General features: G+C 38.3%; 1 protein-coding gene across 1 annotated transcript in view; it reads right to left on the reverse strand.

Annotated features, from left to right (window-relative positions):
- The window catches only part of LOC126095115 (ribosome production factor 2 homolog), a 54,949-nt gene that overhangs the window by 21,812 nt on the left and 9,685 nt on the right, over positions 1 to 23,452 (reverse strand). The window contains exon 3 of the mRNA XM_049909824.1: positions 1,957 to 2,116. Coding sequence (XP_049765781.1) covers positions 1,957 to 2,116 — 160 coding nt within the window. The remainder of the gene's footprint in view (positions 1 to 1,956; positions 2,117 to 23,452) is intronic.

Genomic DNA, 23,452 nt, shown 5'->3' on the forward strand with positions numbered 1-23,452 from the left:
CAGCTTTACTTCTGCCAGTACCTCGTCTCCTACCTTCCAAACTTTACAGAAGCTCTCCTGCGAACCTTGCAGAACTAGCACTCCTGAAAGAAAGGATATTGCGGAGACATGGCTTAGCCACAGCCTGGGGGATGTTTCCAGAATCAGTTCATTCTGGCATATAATATTTCTTTATTTTTCAATAAAGCTTCTTTGCTGCTAGAATATCTAGATTTTGTTTTACATATTTTTAATTTAAATCAAATGTTGCATTAACTGAAGCAATGGGCAATGGTGGATACTTATCCTTTCATGCAACATCTCATAGACACCTCAATGGGTAGCTACTTAAAACACAAATAAATAAAAGGCAAAGTCATGATTGTGTATGATAATCTACCAACTACTCAATTGTTCACTTTGATTTGATTCTCATGAAAGTGCAGATTAAACAGGTTGCAATTAACACAAAAAAAGTTACAGATCGACCACAGGATTTTCAAGAGTAACTGTAAAACAGTATGAATGTAGAAAAGAAACCCTCAACAAGGTCAATCGCTCATAAAACAAGCACAATACAATAACTGTCTTTAACTTGTTACAATGTGAATTTCTTCACACTTGCAGGATTCAGAAACAAAATATAAATAAATATATAGTAACAGGCCGAATAAATTTTGTATTATGCACATTCCAAACCAGAGTTATTGTTAATGGAGAAATACAGAAAGGAAAACCAAGTTTTAGTGGCCAGTGACATAATTGTGCCAAACAGATGCCACTCTGACAGCAGCTTTGTCACTCAAACTGGAGAAAAGTCTTAATCCGTAATAGTGTGATTTATGATTCTCTTTTCAAACTATCACAAATGATGAAGTGAATAAAAAGTAGAAGGCCAGGCTACTGATAATTATTATATATTTATGGGCAGAATTATTTGCTATCTCGATATTATTTGTGTTTTTGTTTTGTTTTGCAAAGGTATCATGAATACAATATGTTAAATTATGTGAATTCTCATTGGAAAAAAAGTTCTAGAATAAATGTGAGTCAATAAGGAACTTAAATGATGATAACCACTTGAGGAATTAAACAAGTAATTGCTGTGTTACATTGGCCACAAAAGAAGTACAATGCATTTAGAATGGTAGTGTTGATAATGATTAATTTCATTTATACTCACTGTTATAACAAGCACTGTCACATAAATTTCATTTTAAACTGAAGTACATATTGCTGCAGAGCTTTAGTTTGTATTCCATGAGGAGAATGTTACTGCAAATAAAACACTTTTTAAATTAGGTTTTATTCTGTGTGTGTGTGTGTGTGTGTGTGTGTGTGTGTGTGTGTGTAACATTAAAGAAAAGAAAAGCAATTCAGATCAAAGAGGAAAAAAGAAGATGCTGTTAACTCTGTGCCAAGGAGGAGAATATGTGGACGAAAAAAAGAGAGAGAGACCCTACATTCAGAGGAGGACTACAGTCAGAGTGACTTTTTCCTTCTATCCAACACCTGAATGAGAAAGAAAAAACTGAATGGCCTTTCTTTACTTTTATATTTATTTTATCCATGTCATTTCCTTCTGCTGAAGAAGATACTTTTAAATATCAGGGTTGGTTTGTGTGTTTATCGGTCTTCCACCTATTCCAGTTTCTCATAATTAAATTGCAAACTTTTACTTAGCTGGGCAACCCTATTGCAAAAAAATTTGCAATGGGGTTGCCCAGGGAAAGTAAACCTGTATGTATATTTATATAGGTATCTTTTGTGTAAGAGGCAGAATTGCCACAGGTTCTTCCTTCCTCTTGATACTTCAGTGACAGATAAAATGAGTTAAGTCCATTTTTTAATTATGTTTCATTAGCACAAATATGTGCTCACACCAATTCTGAACACAACACTAAATGGCAAGTCCAATGATCCATTTTACTTTCCCACAAATATTATTAATTGATACAAATTAGCATGCATACAAACCTAACACTAAATTATTAGGTCTCTTCTTATTATGTGAACCAAACACAAAAAGATTTGTGTTATACTTCCTTGCAAAATCTTCAACAGGAACAATGTTTTCAAATGGCAGGATATCGTGCTTCTTACTTAACATAACTGCTTGAGGTTTTTTCATTGCATACTGAAACCAAAAAATAACAATTAAATAACAAACATATAACAAAAACTATTAGAAAATGAAAATCTAAAATAATGATACTTTTGTGGGCAGTTTATTTTGGTATCGTCTTAGGGGATTAATTCTATCGTTACTATTAAATGAAAGTCTATTTACTTGTTTGTTTGACAAATGTGTGTGGCAGCCCCGAAGAAGATACCAGTATTCTATTTTATGAATAATGAATAACAGATTGTACATAAAATGATACTTAGTTTTGACTTTCCAGGTTTTTATTTCACAATGTCAGTTGCTTTTCCAATGGACACCACTATGTCACTGAGCAACGGAGAATTTTCTTATAATTGAAAACCAACTGCTGTAAATAAAAACAAACAAAAGATACCAGTAGACTTGGTTCTTACCTTGTGCCTTTAGCACCTGGATGTGAGGGTAACTGGTGTGAGTCTCTTGGAAATCTCCAATGCATTTATTCATGAAAACTATCTACTGAGCATCTAATAAACGAATGCCTAAATTATGTCTTTCACCTTTTTTCAAATGTCATGGAAAAGTATCAGAAAGAGCCCAGCTACTGCATGGAACTCAATACATTTTATACAGAAAATAAACTTTACCTCCAAGGTATTGTTAGCCAAGCTTTTATTCTCTGCTTTCACAGAAGACGGGCAAGCAGCAGCTAGAACGCAAAAGAAGTCTCCTGTGAAGTAACAACACTGTGGAAAGAGGAGCAGATCAGAAGGACAAAACCTGCCTGACTCATATGGTGCTGCTAACAAAAGATGGTTGGTTGGTTTAAAGGAGAGGGTGGGGGGATGACCATACTACGAGGTCATCGGTCCCTTGTTTCCGGTAAAATAATTACACAAGGGAAACAAGAAAAGAAAGGAGATGTACAGCACAATAACAGGAGAATGGAACAACCAGAAGAATGACAGAAGGACAACCAACACTACTATGGACAAAACAGGAAAAGAAACAGGTAGAAGGGATAAAAACAAGAGAGCAGATGACTGTGTCTGGCTGACCATGAGAATAAAAAGGAAAAGCCAGCCACTATGCGACATATTAAAACATCCAGCCTAAAAGCATTGGAGTGGAGAACACAAAGGGACAAAGAACATGTGTGGAAACTTATACATAATGATAAAACCCACCACACATATAAAACGTAAAACTAAATTAGCTGATGAGGCGTTGTCAGCTAAAACTAAAGGCAACGAGTCTGGTAATGGAAGAGTCCGTCGCAGGGCAGCCAAAGGACAGCTCACCAAGATATGGGCCACTGTCAGTCGGGTGCCGCACCAACACTGAGGTGGATCATCACGGCGCAGGAGGTAGCCATGTGTCACCCAAGCGTGGCCAATGCGGAGCCGACAGAGAACCACAGAGTCCCTGTGAGAGACCCACTTGGAGGTCTTCCACACATTTGTAGTCGCCTTAATGGCATGCAGTTTGTTGTGCATACTGAGGTTATGCCATTCCACCTCGCAAAGCCGAAAAACCTTGGGGCGCAGTACTGAATGCAGGTCAGCTGCAGAGAAGCTGATCTCCATAAGTGGTTTTCATGTAGCCTGTCGGCAAGTTTGTTGCCCATGACCCCGACATGACCTGGGCTTCAGACAAACATCACTGAACGACTGGACCGTTCCCGGGCATAGATGGACTCCTGGATGGTCGCTACCAAAGTATGACAAGGGTAGCAATGGTCAATAGCTTGTAAGCTGCTCAAGGTGTCGGTACACAGAAAAAATTACTCCCCAGGGCATGAACAGATGTGCTGAAAAGCACGAGATGTAGCCACCAGGTCGGCAATGAAAACACTGCAGCCATCGGGCAAAGAATGCTGTTCACTAAGTCTTCGAGCGTCAGTGCAAACCACTTCATGGCCTAGGTACATGTTAAGAATCAAGAGGAAGTGGCAGTGGAGAGCCACAGGATTAACTTAGTCCTTAGGGCCATGTGAAAGGTCCAGGTGAAGCTGCGGCCTAGGTGTACACAATGGAGGTGTACGTAAATGGACCTCAAGTATATGTGGTAAAGGCAAGGATTCCAGTTCGGAAAGAAGGGATTGGACACGAACTGCAATTGGAAGTCCTGACCTGGGCTGCCGATGCGGGAGGTGAACCGCCATAGGTGGGAAGAGGAGACATTAATTCGGATGTGCAGGAGAACTATGAACATGTGCAACGTAACTGTCCAGCAGTTGTACATGCCTAACCTTCAACGGAGGTACACCGGCCTCCACCAGGATGCTGGTCACCGGACTCTTCCTAAAAGCTCCTGTCGCTAGGCAAACGCCACAGTGGTGCACTGGGTTCAGTAAATGCAACGCTGAGGGTGCCGCCGAACCATAAAACAGACTCCCATAGTCAAGGCCGATTGAACAAGGGCTCTGTAGAGCTGCAGTAGCGTAGAGTGATCTGCATCCCAGTTGGTGTTGCTCAGACAGCAGAGGGCACTTAGGTGCTGCCAGCACTTCCGCTTAAGCTCATGAAGGTAAAGAAGCTGAGTAAATCTGGCATCAAAAACCAGTCCTAACAATCGATGTCTTCAATACAGTGAGTGGATAGTCATTAAGGTAAAGTTCTGGTTCCAAATGAACGGACAATGCCGACATAACACACAACTTTGCAGCCGCAAACTGGAAGCTGTGGGCTAGGGCCCATGACTGTGCTTTGCAGATGGCTCCCTGTAGGTGCCGCTCAGCAACACCAGTACTGGTGGAGCAGTACGAAATGCAGAAGTTGGAAGTTGTCTGCACACAGATAGGGTGAGACGGATGGCCCTACAGCTGCTGCTAGACCATTAATGGACACTAAAAGTAGAGATACAATCAATAGAGCCCTGCGGGACACCACTCTCCTGGATATGGATGGAACTATGGGAGGCACCAACTTGGACACAGAAAGTAAGAAGTGACAGGAAATTCTGGATAAAAATCAGGAGCAGGCCTCAGAGACCCCACTTGTACAATGTGGCAAGGATATGATGTTGCCAGGTCGTGTCATACGCTTTTCATAAATCAAAAAAGATGGCAACCAGGTGTTGGCGTCTGGAAAAGGCTGTTCAGATGGCTGACTCGAGGGACACAAGATCATCAGTGGTAGATCGACCCTGGCGGAAATCACCCTGACATGGAGCCTCTTGCTTTTCAACCAGAAAACTGTTCTTGAGAAGAGCATGAAGACAGTAATATGAATGTACGCATTTTTTCACAGTTTTATGTATATAAACTTATTTATATTGTAATAGATACACGAGGGTGGTTGAAAAGTTCTCGCAATCACCATGAGAGATCAGCTCTAATGCAATGAGTTGTTCACTTTATATTCACTAACCTGCTGCCTGTAAACACGTGCCGCATCAGTGCTCCTGGAAGAGCTGTGGCGTTGATATGCCTCTGTTGTTGTTCCCGCATAGCGATTTGCGAAGATGGAAAAAAACTGAGCTTCAAACAGTGATTAAGTGCTTTATAAAGAAAGGTATGAAAGCAAAGGACATTCATGCCAATTTCCAGAATACACTGGGGGACTCTGCTTCTTCATATTCAACTGTTGCCAAGAGGACAAATGAATTTCAATTTGGTTGGAAGAGCTTAGATGATGATCCATGCAGTGGCCAGCCAAGATGTGTCACTACTCCAGAAATCATTGCAAAAGTGCACAAAATGGTCATGGAGGATCACCAATTGAAAGTGCGTGAAATTGCTCATGCTTGCCAGACGTAATCTGAAGGGGTATATCACATTTTAACTGAAGAATTAGAAATGAAAAAAATATCTGCAAGATGGGTGCCGCAACTCTTGACAGTGGATTAAAAATGCATGAGAATGGACATATTGGAACAATGTTTGGCCTGTTTTAGGAGAAATAAACAAGATTTTTTCACAGGAGAGCTTCTGTAAAGTTTGGAAGGTAGGAGATGAGGTACTGGCAGAAGTGAAGCTATGTGGAAAGGGCGTGAGTCGTGCTTGGGTAACTCGGTTGGTAGAGCACTTGCCCGTGAAAGACAAAGGTCCCAAGTTCGAGTCTCGGTCCGGCACACAGTTTTAATCTGCCAGGAAGTTTCGTATCAGCGCACACTCCGCTGCGGAGTGAAAATCTCATTCTGGAAAATTTTTTGTGCTGGTTTGCGACTACAGATGAAACTTGGGTGCACTACTTTACCCCAGAGACAGAACAGTCAAAGCAGTGGAAACATGCTGATTCTCCTCCACCAAAGAAAGCAAAGACAATTCCTTCGGCGAGAAAGGTCACAGCATCAGTGTTCTGGGATACGAAGGGGATTCTGTTTGTAGATTATCTCCCCACTGGGCAAACAATTATTGGAGAATTCTATGCTGACCTCCTGGACAAATTGCACCAAAAGATAAGTGAAAAAAAAAGGCCAGGTTTAGCAAGGAAGAAAGTCATCTTCCATCAAGACAATGCGTGCTGCACACATGTGCCGTCACCAAGCCAAAATTACACGAACTAAGGTACAAATTGTTGCCACACCTGCCTCATTCACCTGATATGGCTCCATCAGAACTTTTAAAACCACCCTCATAAATTTGTAATTATCACATAAATTCATGTTGTTTCATATCATCATCTCACAAAAATTTATCCCTCCAATATCAGTTTGTAAGTATGTACAAAAATCATGAAACGGACCAATAAAACAATCAATCAATTAATTAATTAGCTACAGGTGGGTGGCTGCCTTTATCCTAGCTCTGTTAACTGTTCCAATCAGCAAAGAATCAGTCCTTGTACAGATATTGATAATTATTTATGGAGGAATAGGGTAAAGTAACTGTTACTAACTGAAAATTTTTGAACATTGTGTTTCTGCTCTTTTACGGACATAGGTATAAAAGCTTCAGTTTGTATTTATGGTTATTTTGGATGTATGAGATCTGCTGTTGTGCCATGGGTAACGATGAACTTTACTGATCATATTCTTTATATTCAGAATCACAGTAACTGTAAATTGTTATTACTTACATGATAAACAATAGCCATAATGAATATGGTGATTGAGGGCAGATTTCCTCTCACCAAAATGACAAAACGATGAACGTGAACAAGCAAATACAATAGTAATAATTACTGTTACACAACCAAACATTCCCATTTCTTTGCAACAAAAGAATGTTTTATGATACATCAAAAACAGGCCTTTCACACCACAGCTTAAGTGACGAAGTGCCAATGTGAACAGCTTCTGTTTGAAAAAAAGTTCAATACATCAACAGTAATCATTTCTCTTTCCTCTGTCTGTCTACCAATTATTACTTTATTTTTAAGGTTACTGATGGCCTGCCCTCAGTATCAAAATTATAACATCCACAGACAAAAGAGTACACAGAAATAACGAGACTGACTGTAAGAACAGGTTGTTCAGGTATCATCCCAGCTGTCTATTAAGGCTGAGTTTAGACCCTTGAGTAGTATACTTGATTCATTAGCAAATAATATAGTTTTTGAACCAGCATTTAAATCATTGTGGCACATACTTCATAGTTATTTCGTGGTTGTAAGGAGAAACACAACAAAGTGGTCAGAAACAGTCTGAAAACCTTGTGAGGGTATCGCAGGCCAAGTAGCACTGAGAAATAATTGTTACAAAAAATATTCAATATGTTGCACAATTTGTGAATTAATTAGCACTGATGTTAGCCAATCAAGTCTTTGCATGCGCGTGCAAATTCAAGTACGTGTATGGGCTAAAATAAAGTAATGCACAGACATCATAGGGCCCACAAGTTACCACTTGTTCAAATGCCCATTACCAGTTAAAATGTGCCTTTTTCAGAAGTGATAAATTTAAGGTAGGTGAGCAAAAGTTATGTTTGTTCAGCTTGAGGAAACCAAATGAAAAACAAGTCTGGCAACATTGTCTCTGGCAGGTTGCTTGCATTTGCACATGCGACGATCTGACTGGCAAACTTCAATGCTAAATAACTCTGAAACAGCGTAACATATAGAATTTTTTCTTAACAATTACTTCTCAGCACAGCCTCCCCTGCAAGACCCTTACAAGCTTTTCAGACTGTTTCTGGCCACTCTGTATATGCGCTTCGTGGCGACTCTTGAGTTGCACGAAGTTAGAAGAAGTTGTAGAGTAAAAGTTCTGATCACTTGACCAGATTAATGTCCTGGGTTACACTTCAAATCTCGCAGCAGTAGAGACAGCATATTCACATCTTTGATGGTGGTCTTTCTGTCACCTCGGTCATTAAGCTCATCAGTATTCCTGGTGCTATTCGAGAAGAGGTGACTATTTGCCAATAGTGTCAAGTTTTATCGTCGTCATTAGTAGAACACTATATATACTCACCACATTCACCTTCATGAGCTACAGGTAAGTGATATGCACAACAAGCCAACCACAAGGAGAAATAAATACAATAAATTAATTTTAAAACCAAGTACTGACATTAGTTGCAGATAATAGGAGACACCATGGATTGCAATAGGCAGGATCAAATACTAATGGTAGGGAAAGATTTAGAACTCAGTGACAGTGTAACCACTTAATACACGTACACTAGTAAATAAAACACACAGCAAATAATGTGCCAAAATCAGTTCAGTAAAACACGGACATTGCAACATACGTCACTAAGGAAAGCACAAAAATATAAAAAGTGCTACAAAGTTTTTTAGATGTCAGATCTCACAAAATGTAGAAAATACTTTAAAATCATGATATAACCATCCCAAAATATGGAAGAAGTCTCCACCCTCAACATGGAATCCCTCAAATTACAAAATAAGTAAATTAAAAATTTCAAAATGTGTCATCAATTGGTAAACTCATCACACACAATTCTTTACTAAAAATTTGAAAGCAGTACCTTCTGTTCCCCCTAAAGCCTGTATTAGTTAACAGCAACTTGTGGGTTTCTGTTGCATATTTGAAGTCGATGAAATTTGCTAAAAACATGAAACTTGTTCAAGCTGGACTGTCCACACCACTGGCTTGAGACTTGAAAACAATAATAAGGATTGTTTAAAGCTTAAGGCTCATTCATGGAACTTATGTTTTTAGATATTTATTAGGTGTTCTCCAAACAGTAAATGCTTTCTTACATCTACTTCCATTAGGATAAATTCAACTTTACGACGAGAGGTTGTTAGCCTCATGCCCAGCCCCACCTCGGAGCACCAGAATTTTCCCTTGTTGTTTACTGCCCTGGGGATGGTTGGCTCTTCTCACCTACAGAGTCCCCCCATCCTATATGAGATACAATTACACAGACACAAGCAGACATTTATAAAGGCAAAGAGTTTGGGCAGAGATGTCAGTCGAGGCGGAAGTACAGAGGCAAAGATGTTGTTGAAAGACAGGTGAGGTATGCGCGGCGGCAAATTGAAATTAGAAATTAGTGGAGATTGAGCGTGCGGATGGATATGTGTGTGTGTGTGCGAGTGTATACCTGTCCTTTTTTCCCCCTAAGGTAAGTCTTTCCACTCCCGGGATTGGAATGACTCCTTACCCTCTCCCTTAAAACCCACATCCTTTCGTCTTTCCCTCTTCTTCCCTCTTTCCTGACGAAGCAACCGTTGGTCGCGAAAGCTTGAATTTTGTGTGTATGTTTGTGTTTGTTTGTGCGTCTATTGACCTGCCAGCACTTTCGTTTGGTAAGTCACATCATCTTTGTTTTTAGATATATTTTTCCCACGTGGAATGTTTCCCTCTATTATATCTATATCTACATCTATGCTCTGGAAACCACTATGAGGTGCATGGCAGAGGGTACGCCCCACTGTATCAGTTATTAGTGTTTCTTCCTGTTCCTTTGATGTGTAGAGCGCAGGAAAATGACTGTTTGAATGTCTTTTGCATGCAGTAATTATTCTAATCTTATCCTCAAGATCCCTATGTGTGTGATACATAGAATGTTGCAGTTTATCCCTAGAGTAATCATTTAAAGCCATTTCTTGATACTTTTTTTGTTAATGGACTTTCTTGGGACAGCTTATGTCTGTCTTTAAGAGTCTTCCAGTTCAGTTCCTTCAGCATCTCTTTGACACTTTTAGATTCACACTAAACTGCCTACACAAAATTCCTCTTAAGCAAGTTAAAAAGAAAAAGAAATCAGTGTCATTAACAATAGCCTCAAACAATGGATACAGCCGTCTCATTATAGACGAACTGTCTCAAAAAAATCCAAAAACCATCAGTGAACAAAATTGTGCACCAGACAACCATGCAACTTACACAAGACACGATGGAAAAGAGCAGACAATATGTTGCACTACCTTTCTTAGGGAGCATATCCTATAAAATAAGCAACCTATTTAAAAATGCACAAACTCCTGCAGTTATCGGTTCACAACTTAAAAAAATAACAACCCTCCAGAGAAAAAGTGTGGCATATACAAACTCTGGAAGAAGCATTGAGACACGGTTCGATGAGCATATAGCTGCCATACGTTTGAATAACATTTCAGATTCCACATTTGCCATTCACACAGCTACCAACAATCATGGAATAAAGAACACTGAATTCCATGTACAAGTATTGCACCATGCTGAGAAAGGTGGCCTTATGAATTTGCTCGAGGAGATTGAAATATAGGTACATAAAAGCAAATCACGTCAAAATCTCTTCAATGAACAAACCGAGTTAGCCAATGCATCCCTTCTTCAAAATTTCATTCACCTGCTTTCCAATTTAAAGTAAAAAATAAGAAAAGGTCCACTTTTGTAATATTTATATATGGACATCCATCCCAACCCATTTACTTTGCTTTTGACATATGCCATAATATGTCCGTGCCCATGGTTGTAACATTTATTTATGTACGTCTGGCCCTTATCATTTACTTTTGTTCCAATGTATACCATTATATCACTGCAGAACTGACTGCTGTATTTGTTTATCTTAATTTTAATCAGTTCTCTTTCAATGTAAATAGTAAGTAACATAACATTAGCAATTTGTAAATTTCTACTGTATATAATGCAATATCTCTGAGAGTGGAAGTCTTTGGCATTGTTATGGTTGTAATATCGCTATCTTTGTATGCATACCTCCATGTGACAAAACTTCTAAGTGTGTAAGTGGTGTGTTACATTATGTGCACATATATACACAATAAAGTGTGTTATACACTTTTGGATGTTGCAAAATGATAAGCAACCTGCATTGGAACGTAATGGCGAGGATTCTTCATTTTAAGTAACTGGAACAGTTTCCATATAATAATAATAATAATAATAATAATTTGTTTACATCACTTAAAATCACTGTGAGGCACAATTACAATTAAAAAGACATTGTCTCACATCTTGTTTTGGTTGTAGGGCATTGCCACCCCCAAGAAAGTTTCGTCAGGTGGAGAAACAAAACACGAAATGTAATGTAAAATGTGAACTAGCCGTCTGAGGATGAACCTATCGGTTTGAAACCGGTAACGGCGCTGTTTAGATAAATAAACAGAATTTTAAAAAGTGGCTGGTTGCTGTAATCTTCTGCGTAAGAGTCAACCTATATCCCTACAAAGTGTTACACCCAGGTATTTGTACAAGTTGGCTGATTCCAACAGTGACTCACTGATATTATAGTCATAGGGTACTATGTTTTTTTAATTTTGTGAAGTACAAAATTTTACATTTGTGAACATTTAGAGCAAGTACTTCATTACAGATAACAGCATCATCTGCAAAAAAAATCTGATTTTACTATTAATACTGTCTGCATGGTCATCAAAATAAACATGAACAGCAAGGGTCCCAACACACTTCCATGGGGCACGCCCAAAGTTACTTTCGCATTTGATGATGACTCACCATCCAAGATAATACATTGCATCCTCACTACTAAAAAGTCTTCAATACAGTCACAAATTTCACTTGATACCTCATATGATCATTCTTTTGACAATAAATAGGTTTGGTACAGTCAAATGCTTTTTGGAAATCAAGAAATACAGCATCTACTGTGTTATCCAAAGCCTTCAGTATGTCGTGTGAGAAAAGTGTGAGCTGGTTTTCACACGATGATGTTTTCAAAATCCATGCTGGCTGGCATTGAGGAGGTCATTCTGTTCGAGATATCTCATTATGTTAGATCAAAATATGTTCTAGGATTCTGTAAGTTGATGTCAAGGATATTGGATGGTCATTTTGTGGATCACTTCTACTACCCCTCTTTTAGATGGATGTGACCTGGGCTTTTTTGTAAGAACTGGGCATGGGTTTTTGTTTTAGGGATCTATGATAGATTATAGTTAGAAGAGGATCTAGCTCAGCCACAAATTAAGTATAGAATCTGACAAATTCCATCAGGCCCTGGAGCTTTATTCAATTTTAATGATTTCAGCTCTTTCTCAACACCACTGACACTAATACTCTTCTTTTCAGTGGTACGATGATTAAATTGGGGCTATTCTCCTGTGTTTTCCTTTGTTGAGGAACATTTGATTATGGTGTTAAGCATTTCAGCTTTTGCTCTGCTACCCTCAATTTCAGTTCCTGTCTCATTTGCTAGGGACTGGACACTAACCTTGGTGCCACTAATAGTTTTACATACAACCAGAATTTCTTTGGGTGCTGTGAAAGATCATTTGACAATATGTGCCCAAACTCTTTGCCTTTACAAATGTCTGCTTGTGTCTCTGTATATGTGGATTGATATGTGTGTGTGTGCGAGTGTATACCTGTCCTTTTTTCCCCCTAAGGTAAGTCTTTCCGCTCCCGGGATTGGAATGACTCCTTACCCTCTCCCTTAAAACCCAAATCCTTTTGTCTTTCCCTCTCCTTCCCTCTTTCCTGACGAGGCAACCGTTGGTTGCGAAAGCTAGAATTTTGTGTGTATGTTTGTGTGTCTATCGACCTGCCAGCGCTTTTGAGACTTACCAAACAAAAGCGCTGGCAGGTCGATAGACACACAAACATACACACAAAATTACAAATGTCTGCTTGTGTCTGTGTATGTGCGGATGGATATGTGTGTGTGTGAGAGTGTATACCTGTCCTTTTTCCCCCCTGAGGTAAGTCTTTCCGCTCCCGGGATTGGAATGACTCCTTACCCTCTCCCTTAAAACCCACATCCTTTCGTCTTTCCCTCTCCTTCCCTCTTTCCTGACGAAGCAACCGTTGGTTGCGAAAGCTAGAATTTTGTGTGTATGTTTGTGTTTGTCTGTGTGTCTATCGACGTGCCGGCGCTTTCGTTTGGTAAGTCACATCATCTTTGTTTTTAGATATATTTTTTTCCCCATCTGGAATGTTTCCTTCTATTATATATATGAAAATAGGGGCACTACAAGAAATATAGTGGACAAGACAGGGAATGATGGCACCTGGCAAACATATAGTGATGAATAGTGGAAGGGATACATACCATCATGGTAATGACTTTTTCATACTTTGGCCTATGTAGGCAAATGTAATTTTCAGTGGTAAATTGTGTTCATTGAGATTCAGGGCAAAATTTTTTAATGTTACGATGATGTGTGCCTATGCCCCTGTGGATGATGCAGGTGAAGATGAGAATGATACATTTTACTCCAAACTACAGGAGAGAACCAGTGAACTTCAAAGGCAACTTGTGAAAATGAACCTTGCAGATCTTAAATCAAAAATAGGGAAAGAAGAAGTATAAAGAAACATACACGAAAAGAAGGCCTATATGAAGTCAGTAATGACTACAGCTTATGGCTGATGAACTTTGCAAATGGGAAGGAGATGATTATACAAGTAAAAAGCACATGGCGTCCAAGGAAAGATATTATTAAGTGCCCCAGGGTATCACCAAATTGAGCTCCAAAAAACTGAACAGACCATATAATTACACATAAATGGCACACACTAGACATTATGGAAGTTAGTAGCTGCAGAGGGGTGACTGGAGAGACAGATCATTAATTAATGTGGATCAGATACAGATAGGAGAAAGCTCAGGCAAGAAACGAAAAGATTAGGTGAAAAGAGGAACACAACAGGGAAAGTATCCAGAACGAAAGCATAGGGAAAATGGCAAAAGCATTTTACTGAGTTATTTGGTGGAAAGGGCAGATGTAACAGAGAGGAAACATTGAATGAGGAACGGGAGAAACCACATTTAGAATTAGAATTGAAAGTAGATGAGCAGGGAGACAAACCACCAGACTTCGAGAAAGTGAAGAATGCAACTAAAAACTTAAAGAATAATACAGTAGCAGGAGAACATGGCATACAGACCAAGTTATTAAAATTTGGGGGAGGAAGGTGAAGATAGTGGTTAATGAATTAATAAAAGAAATAGGGATCAAGGAGGAAATGCGTAAGGACTGGAGTTGGGAATGATCTGCTCATTATTCTTAGCTACAATATGTAAGGGGTTTAGTAAGATTTTGGCCTATCAACCAGAATGTAGAGTGGGAGGGATACTGGGAGAGTATCAGGCTGATTTTAGGAGAAATATATCTACAATTTTACTGAGACAAGTGCTACAGAAATTTTATGAGTATGACCAGCAACTGTGTCAGTCGTACATTGATTTTAAACAAGCATGTGATAGTCTATAGAGAAATAAGACTTTCCTTAGTATGAATGATTTTAGGATCCCACTAAAATTAGTGGAGCTGCCAGAAGTAACACTGAAAGCAACAGTCTGCAGGGTAAAAAAAAAGTTGAGGAGAGTTCTATGTATGGAGGGGCTGTGACAGGGATAGGTGATTTCTACACTGCTATTTAACTTACCACTACAGAATATAATTAGAAAAATGCCAACAAATCTACAGGGTATGCAATTAGAGGGCAAGTCTAAGCGGTGACATAAGGTGATGATGCAGCATTAATTGCAAGGAATGCCTGAGTTTTGAAGGATAATTATTCTGCCTTCAGAATGCCTTTTCAATGAAAATAAATGAGGAACAACATCAAAGAGTGAAAGGGTTTATATATCTAGGTTCAATAACACAGAAGACAGACAGGATAGCAGGGAGGGAGGGAGGGACAGGGAGAGAGAGAGAGAGAGAGAGAGAGAGAGAGAGAGAGAGAGTGAACATGTTCACAAATACACACAAAAGTAACTGCTGCTAACTTGTAAAAAAGTATAGTACTCATAAGAAAAACTGATCAAATAACAATTTTGATATCCAGTAGGTCCACATAGGGAAGTGAATACCAATGGTGGACTACACAAAAGAGTTAAATGGTTCAAATGGCTCTGAGCACTATGGGAGGTCATTAGTCCCCTAGAACTTAGAACTAGTTAAACCTAACTAACCTAAGGACATCACAAACATCCATGCCCGAGGCAGGATTCGAACCTGCGACCGTAGCGGTCTTGCGGTTCCAGACTGCAGCGCCTTTAACCGCACGGCCACTTCGGCCGGCTACAAAAGAGTTACCCACATAAAATGCCATCAGCACATTATGCTCTACAGCTTTTTGTAAAAAGTAAGCAACAACTCATGCAATGAGATAACATTCTGTCCATGTATACTTCCAATCCTAAATTGTATCTACAAGAGTAAAATGCACATGTCTTCGTAATAATTATGCGTAGTATGCAAACGAGAATGAATAATGACTTGTTTAAATAGTTCTGCACCTGAAATATACTATCATACTATCCCCACCAAACTTTAGTTCATATTAAGGAAATAAGGGTAACAACAGCTGTGTGTGTGTGTGTGTGTGTGTGTGTGTGTGTGTGTGTGTGTGAGCACATTGCTACTTACCATAAAGATAACACACTAAGTTGCCGAGAGGCATAACTTATACATAAGCTTTCAGCCACAGCCTTTTCTGAAAAAAGAGAAAAACACACCATTCACTCACCCAAGCAAGCACACCTCATGTGCACATGACCGCCAACTCTGCCAGGCTGGCCCAAGCTGCTGGTGTTGGCAGTTGGGTGTGTGAGGTGTGCTTCCTTGTGTGAAGTGCAAGTGTTTCATAATTGTCTGTCTGCAACTTAGTATGTTATCTTTGTGATAAGTTGCAGTCTACCTTTTCCTACATTGTTGATATTCCTACCTTGAGTTTCCATTATTTGAAGAAATACTTCAGTTGATCCACTAAAGGAGTACATAAAAAAATCAAAGAAATGAAAGGAATAAAGCAATATGTAACAAACACATTAAATCAATAGGAAGTGAAGGAAGACAATGCAAAACAGCCTCAGCTGAACCATGGAAAAACTGAAAAGCAAAGGCTCATTAGGACACATGAAACATACAGAAAACTCAAGATAACTTCCAGAAAATTAAAAGCATAAGTGTCACTATCAAATGTGTAAAATAACTTCTATGTTAAATGTGAGAGAGATAGTGAATAGGTGGAAGACTATTACTCTGAGGACCTTTACAAAGGCTGATAACTCCTGATAGTATGATAGAAGAACAACTGAGTGTTGATTTGGAATATTACAATCAAAGTTTGACAAATCTTCACAAAACCTGCGATCAAACAATGCAGAAGGCACAAGTAACATTTCTGCAGAATTTCTAAAAACACTGGGGAGAAATGATAAACAAGCCTGCATTCAGGTTACATGCATAGAATCTATGAGACAACAGACAATACAATTTTTGGAAGAATATCATTCAGATGATCCAGAAAATAGCTCATACAGCCAAGTTGCTGATCAGTATAATGTACAGAAAAATGGAAGAGAAAACTAGTGGTCTGTTAGATGATGTTCAGTTGGCTTTAGGGGAGATAGAGGCACCAACAGAAAGTTCTGACATTATACTTCATAATGGAGGCAAGAATTAAGTAAACTGAACTTTCTTATGATTTTACTGTCTAGATAAAGCACATGGCAATGTCAATGAATTGTGGTGCAATATGTTTGAATTCCTTAGTTAAGTAAGTATGCACTACAGGTAAGGATGGGTAATATACATAAGAACACGAAAGGGACAATAATAATGGGTCATTCCATGTCAAGTATCCTAGTTTAGAACATGCTCCCAGCACCACCATCTTCAATTTTGATGAAATTTATAGTCTGTACCTGAGAGATCTGCATGAACTTCCGCAAAGATTCACGTTCATCTGTAACTTGATTCAGGTACTAGAGCCATTTTTGTGAAGTGAGCTACTAGACCCATTTTTGTGAAGACCACTTTTTTGGAGACAGGAAAGTCACGAAGAAATCTTGAACGGCATGCCACTGTTCTTAATCTAAGCCCCTTGCTTCTGGGCATAGTTGTTCAACTTTCTGAGCTCAACACATAAATGATGCAAGTAAAGTTCAGAAAGCAATGCTTTTGGCATAATCTCATTTCGAAGTGGGCAACAAATCATGTTGTGACAAATTTGCTTCATACTTTAACAAGGAATACATAGTGAGGAAAGGACACAATGGGCCTTGTCTTTTGCCAAACTATTGCCTGTCTGGCTGTTAGATATTTCACAAATTAGGGTCTAGTTTGTGTGTTTAATTACTGTGCTATCATCCTGCAAATTTTCTAAAAAAATGTAAATATACCAAATTATACCCATGTTCAAAGTTGTGTGTCTCAAAATGGACACATTAATTAACACCAGTCAATAAAGCACATTTCATTCTATTAGAAATTCTTATTTCCATTTTGGCGCCTCTCCGAGTAAAGTGAAAAATTGACATTTTATTGATTACGTATTCATTGTTTAAATTTTAATTGTGTTGTTTATTTGGTGATTAATAAAAATTTAAACAGGTTTATGATAAGTTCATTGCTACATTTAACTGTACTAAAAGCTACTACATAGTTCTTTTGTCAATACTAACTACACACTCATTAATTTTCTTTCTTTTCTTTCTTTAGAACTCGACATTTTGATGTATGTGTCTGAAGCTTATCAAGTCGTCATTAAAATGGAGAAACGAGATCCAAGTCAATGCATGCAGTTATAGAAATGCTGATTCCCCATGCCATTTAATGACACACAGTGCCTTAAAAGGACTGAAAGTTTCATTAGATCAACAAGAACTGCTTACTTGATGCAGTGGTTTACATACAGCTGAAAATTCTCAGCTATGCTTCCATCATGCAGCTTTGGTCCTACAAAGTTTTGAATTTTTGCAAAGATCGTGCTACAATCCTTTTGGTATGAAAAACCAAACTGCATGAAAAAGTTTGCACTCAATCAACTTGGAAACATCTGACCAGCTAAAAAGGATAACATTGTCTGATATTAAACAAGTCCACAAACTGTGCCTATACTATAGAAAAGAATTTGATACAATGAAATATTCACAAATGGAAGATACACCTCAATCGGATGAAGGTGATGAGATTAATGTTTCTCACCATTTGAATGCAAGCTCAACAGCTGTTGGAATATCACCATTAAAATTTTAACAAATTGGTGCAAGGAATACAAAGAGGTGCAAGGAATGCAAAGAGAAAAATGTATCAAGTTGAAGGTGCAATTATTATGATAATTGCAGCAGTTGTAGGATTTGATCCCAGTGAACTGGAGCACCCATGTGTAAGCAAGCAATACTTCACTTGTTAGATTGCAGCTAGCTGACTCACGAATTTAAAGTAAAATTACATACATCTAATCATAATGAGAAAATTCAAATTCTGACCTTAGCTCCCTAAGACGGTCTATCAAAAATACTATGGAAGGCTTTTGGGTCCCAGAAAGAATGGTAAGAAAGGCTAGAAAATTAAAAGCTGAACAGGAAATACTAGAACAGAGCAAAGGTAAATGTGGGAAAAAGCTTTCTGAGACTGTGAAGGCAAGAGTCACAGAGAATTTTAATGATGAAGGATTTGTCCAGGTAAAAAGGACTGTACTACTGTTCAAATAGGTGGAGAAAAGGTTCAAAAACAAAAGTACCTGTTTCTGAGCAACTTAAAAAAGAAAGATTTGTTGCTTACTGCAATAAAATGTACTGGAAATTGGATTTTCCAAATTTTGTGAATCAAGGCCAACATGGTGTGTGACTGTACGTGCAGCTGATTCACATCCAGTTTGCGTCGGCACAATACATTAGAGTGTGAAACTAGTTTTGGCACACAGTCCAATAAAAGATGATAACAAAGTTTTACTGAGCAAAACTGACTGTAATTTTGGAAAGACGGATTGCATGCTTCATCGCTGTGAAGCATGTCCAATAACAGAAGCTCTAAAGGAATATTTGGTAAGTGTTTTTACATAGACTGATCCTGAGGATCCAATTCAGTTTAAACAATGGATTCCCACTGACAGAGATACACTTGAAACCAGAGAAACAGCAGCTGAAGGATTCACTGGAGAATTAGTTACAAAACTTTTGGCCCTTTCTACTCACCACAGCATTGAAAAGCATCAGAGTAAGCATTTGCAATTGACTAAAGAAGATCTCAAACTAGGAGAATTGATTACATTAATGGATTTTGCTGAGAATAATTCTTTAGTTGTCCAAGATGTAGTTCAAGGATTTCACTGGAAAATACCCAATATATGTTACATCCATTTTACTACAATGATAATGAATAACTAAAAAGCATCAGCTACTGTGATTATCTCTGAAATTGTACAGATGCAGTGCATATGTTTTTAACTGACTTGATCAAACCCCTGAAGTGCGCTTTCACAGAAATTATGCATATTCATTATTTTAGTGACGGTCCTGCTGCCCAGTATGAAAATTTCAAGAACTTCCTAAATCTTTTCCATCATCAGAAGGATTTGGCATTACTGTGGAATGGAATTCTTTGGAAGCAGCCACGGGAAATCACTATGTGATGGAATTGGGGACACAGTTAAGCATTTAGCACCAAGAGGTAGCCTCCAGCATTCAGTCGAAAACCAATCTTAACACCAACTGATCTGTTTGAATATTGCAAAGCAAATATGCACAGCATGGAATTTATTTACAGCAAAAAAGAAATTACTGAAGTTGCAAAAACTGATCAAGAAAAGCATTTTGAGGACAGATGTACAGTTTCTGGTATAAGAGAGCATCACCATTTTGTGCCAATTAGTGAAAAGTGACTTCAGATACATAGAGTACCTGATGATACATTGCCCTTTATAGCAAATGTTGACCAAAATGCTTAAGTTACTCCTAAACATGTTGCTTGTATTTATGATGGAAATACAAAGTATGTGTGAAGTTTCATATAAAGAAAAAGAAGCCTTGATTAGTTTCATGCATCCTCATGGAGCTGCTCAATCATTTTATTGGCCTGCTAGAAGAGAAACACGCTGGATTCCAGAAGAACAGATACCTGCAGCCATTCCAATTCCAGCTGCATCAATGACGGGGCGGCAATACATTTCACCGGAAGAAAAGTTGTGGATACAAGCAACAAATTTAACAACGGAAAATCAAAGATTGAATGAAACAATATAATGAAAAGGATAGTTGCTACTCACCATGTAGCGGGGACGCTGAATCGCAGAAAGGCACAACAAAATGACTGTCGGAAAGTTAGCTTTTGGCCAACAAGGCCTCTGTCAAAAATAGACAGAACACACACACACACACACACACACACACACACACACACACACTCCCTCAACATAAGAAAGACTATTTCTATGTATGTACATCCAGAACAACATTGTATGGAAATGAATCATGTATGGTGGGAAACCCAGGTAAGATGAGAATCAAAACATCTGAGACCTGGTGTTAAAGAAGGATGTTGAAAATTAATTGGTCTTATTAGATAAAGATAGTGGTGGTTCTCAACAGGAACACAACAGAAAGACATATGTGGAAAATACTTACTATAACAAAGGATAGCATAACATGATATGAGTTCTGACAGTAAGAAATAATCCTAGAGGAAACGACAGATGGTACACACACACACACACACACACACACACACACACACACACACAGAGAGAGAGAGAGAGAGAGAGAGAGAGAGAGAGAGAGAGAGAGAAAGAAAGAGAGAGAGAGAGAGAGAGAGAGAGAGAGAGAGAGAGAGAAGATTAGGATTACACAAAGCCTTCAATACTATTTCCCCAGCTCCAACTCTCAACCTAACTGTCATCTTTCAACCTAACCAAGGCCCTGAGCTACGCAACAGATCAGTCTGTCATGACAACCTACATTTCAAAAAATAATGTAGTTGCTAAAAAATGTTGTCAGTGTTCTGTTCTACTCCTGTTTGTGGACGTATGACCAAATGTGCCACATGATAATGTCATGTGATGAAACAGACTCTCAGTATCATCATATTCAGCTGACTCCAATGTTGTGTCCATGTGCTACTCTGAGATGAAGAGAATGGTGCAGGAGAGGAAACCTTCAAATCAGTTTGGAAAAAAAAGAGGGGGAAGGGAATGGGGAGAAGCACTAGCAGCAATCTTTTCAAAAACAAAATTATGAAATCCCCAAAATCAGAAAGAAATAAGAAACCAAACACTCAGACTGCTCAGAAATAATAAACTGAACGGTATAAAGCAAGTAGCATAGGAATATGCTCCAGATGATTTCTTATTTTCCAAATTTTTTTTCATTTTCAAAAATTTGTCTTAGCAACAAACACACTCTAAGATGAAATATTACCTCTAGGCCAAACAATGTATGAAAGAGCGAGTCTGTTTATTGACAATATTTAGTATGTGGGTCATTCCATGTCAAGGGGACCACAGGTCCCCACTCAGCCACCTCCAAATTTAATGAAATTTGGTGCGGAGGTTCTATACAGTCTTTGGTGGCTACATACCGAAAATTCAGTTCAGTATCTTCAGTGGTTGAATTCTTAGGGGATTTTAAAGAGAGGCTACCCACCTACGCATCAATTTTTCATGCTGAATCACATCATGGTGAAAATTTGGGATTTAGCCATACCTAAATATAGATACAAGCCTCTACAGTGGCTAAAAAAATTGTCACACAATTCTGAGAGCCATGGTTTGATCGACCACTGCTACTTTTCATATGAGTCAATCATGCCAGAACTTCAGATAGCTATTCCTACCAACGAAGTCTATATATCAATCAAATTTAACTAGCACTGGATGCCCAGGTGAAAAGATATGCATCTGCAAAGTTGGCCAAAATTTTCTAATTGCAAATTTTAGGGTATTTTTGGGGGGCAATATCTCAACTGAGTCTTCTTCAATCCTCTTTTTCTTGCTACAGCTGGAAAAAGCATGCTTTAAGCTTTCAAAGAAATACTGTTTAATTTATGGATCTTCCAGCTTGACGAGTAAGAATACATTTCACAAGTTATTTCAGTACTTCGAGGAGATTGAAAAGTCAAGTATTTTGCTCATTAAGTCCCATAATTAATTGTTTTGAATGTATAACTCAGTTTCAAACATTAATTTAACACATGACATAAAAACAAGTAAAGTAAAAAGCATAGCAAATTTGCAGAACAAAAATACTAAAGAGTCAGTTCAATTTTTGGTTAAGCACTTCTACAATTTTGTCAATGACAGATTGTGGATAGCTGTATTGTCTTCCTGGTGATGATATGTTGCTCAGGAATCCAGCAGGTATCTTTAGCAGTCGGTCAGTGGAAGGAACGAGCAGGACCGTGTGTGTGTGCATAAAGCTGATGGGGACGTCTTGTTGTTCATGTGAAATCTCACATTTCCAACCCACCAAAAATTGCCATACATACAAGTAACATACTGTCCTGGTTGTAAACTCGGAATTGAGACTGCTGGAATTTCTTCATCTGTTTCGAAGGCATTAACTGTGAATGCTGTAGCATCACTGTAAACTCTGCTTATTCTGAGCTGATTACAATTGATTTTCTCTTGTTCCAGATACTGTATGTCCCATGGTAAACCTTGTTTTTTGATCTAGGTGGATTTTTTCAATTTCTTCTTTTGATACATAAAAAAGATTTACTATCATCACAGAATTTGAATAAATCATATGGAGTCAATATTTGGTTACTTAAGACCCCTGCAGAGTAGTACAGGCTGCATGTCCTTTTTCTGTTCCCCCAATATCATCACAAGGCAATTTACTGTGGCTTGTTCCAAAAAGCTTTCATTTGGCAGTGATGCCAAAATCCTTTTTGTGCAGGCATAAATCAATGGAATTTTTGAAATTCTTATATTGAGCAGCTGAAGCATCACTAAAGTAATAAATATTGTTAATATTTTCAGTCTTCGTCTTTAAATATGCTATTAACTTTATTTGAAAGAAATGGAAAGCAATGGTATTATGACAGAAGAGTCACTGACCATATGAATGCTAATATTCTGACATTCTTTGCCATCAAAATAGACATCAGATGGATGAAATGTGGCCTGACTATTCTCCCAATGGAATCCTTGCATGGTATCCTGAACAACAAATGAATAATTCTCAGCAAAATCTATCAATATAATTAATTCATTTTCTGCAAGATTTCTTTTTAGCTGCTTAAGATATAAACTTTGGTATTCTGACACAAAGTGATGGCTTCTTAAAACAGTAATTTTCAAAATCAATGCCTCCATGAA

Source organism: Schistocerca cancellata, chromosome 8, assembly GCF_023864275.1.
Source record: "Schistocerca cancellata isolate TAMUIC-IGC-003103 chromosome 8, iqSchCanc2.1, whole genome shotgun sequence".
Taxonomy (NCBI): Eukaryota; Metazoa; Arthropoda; class Insecta; order Orthoptera; family Acrididae; genus Schistocerca; species Schistocerca cancellata.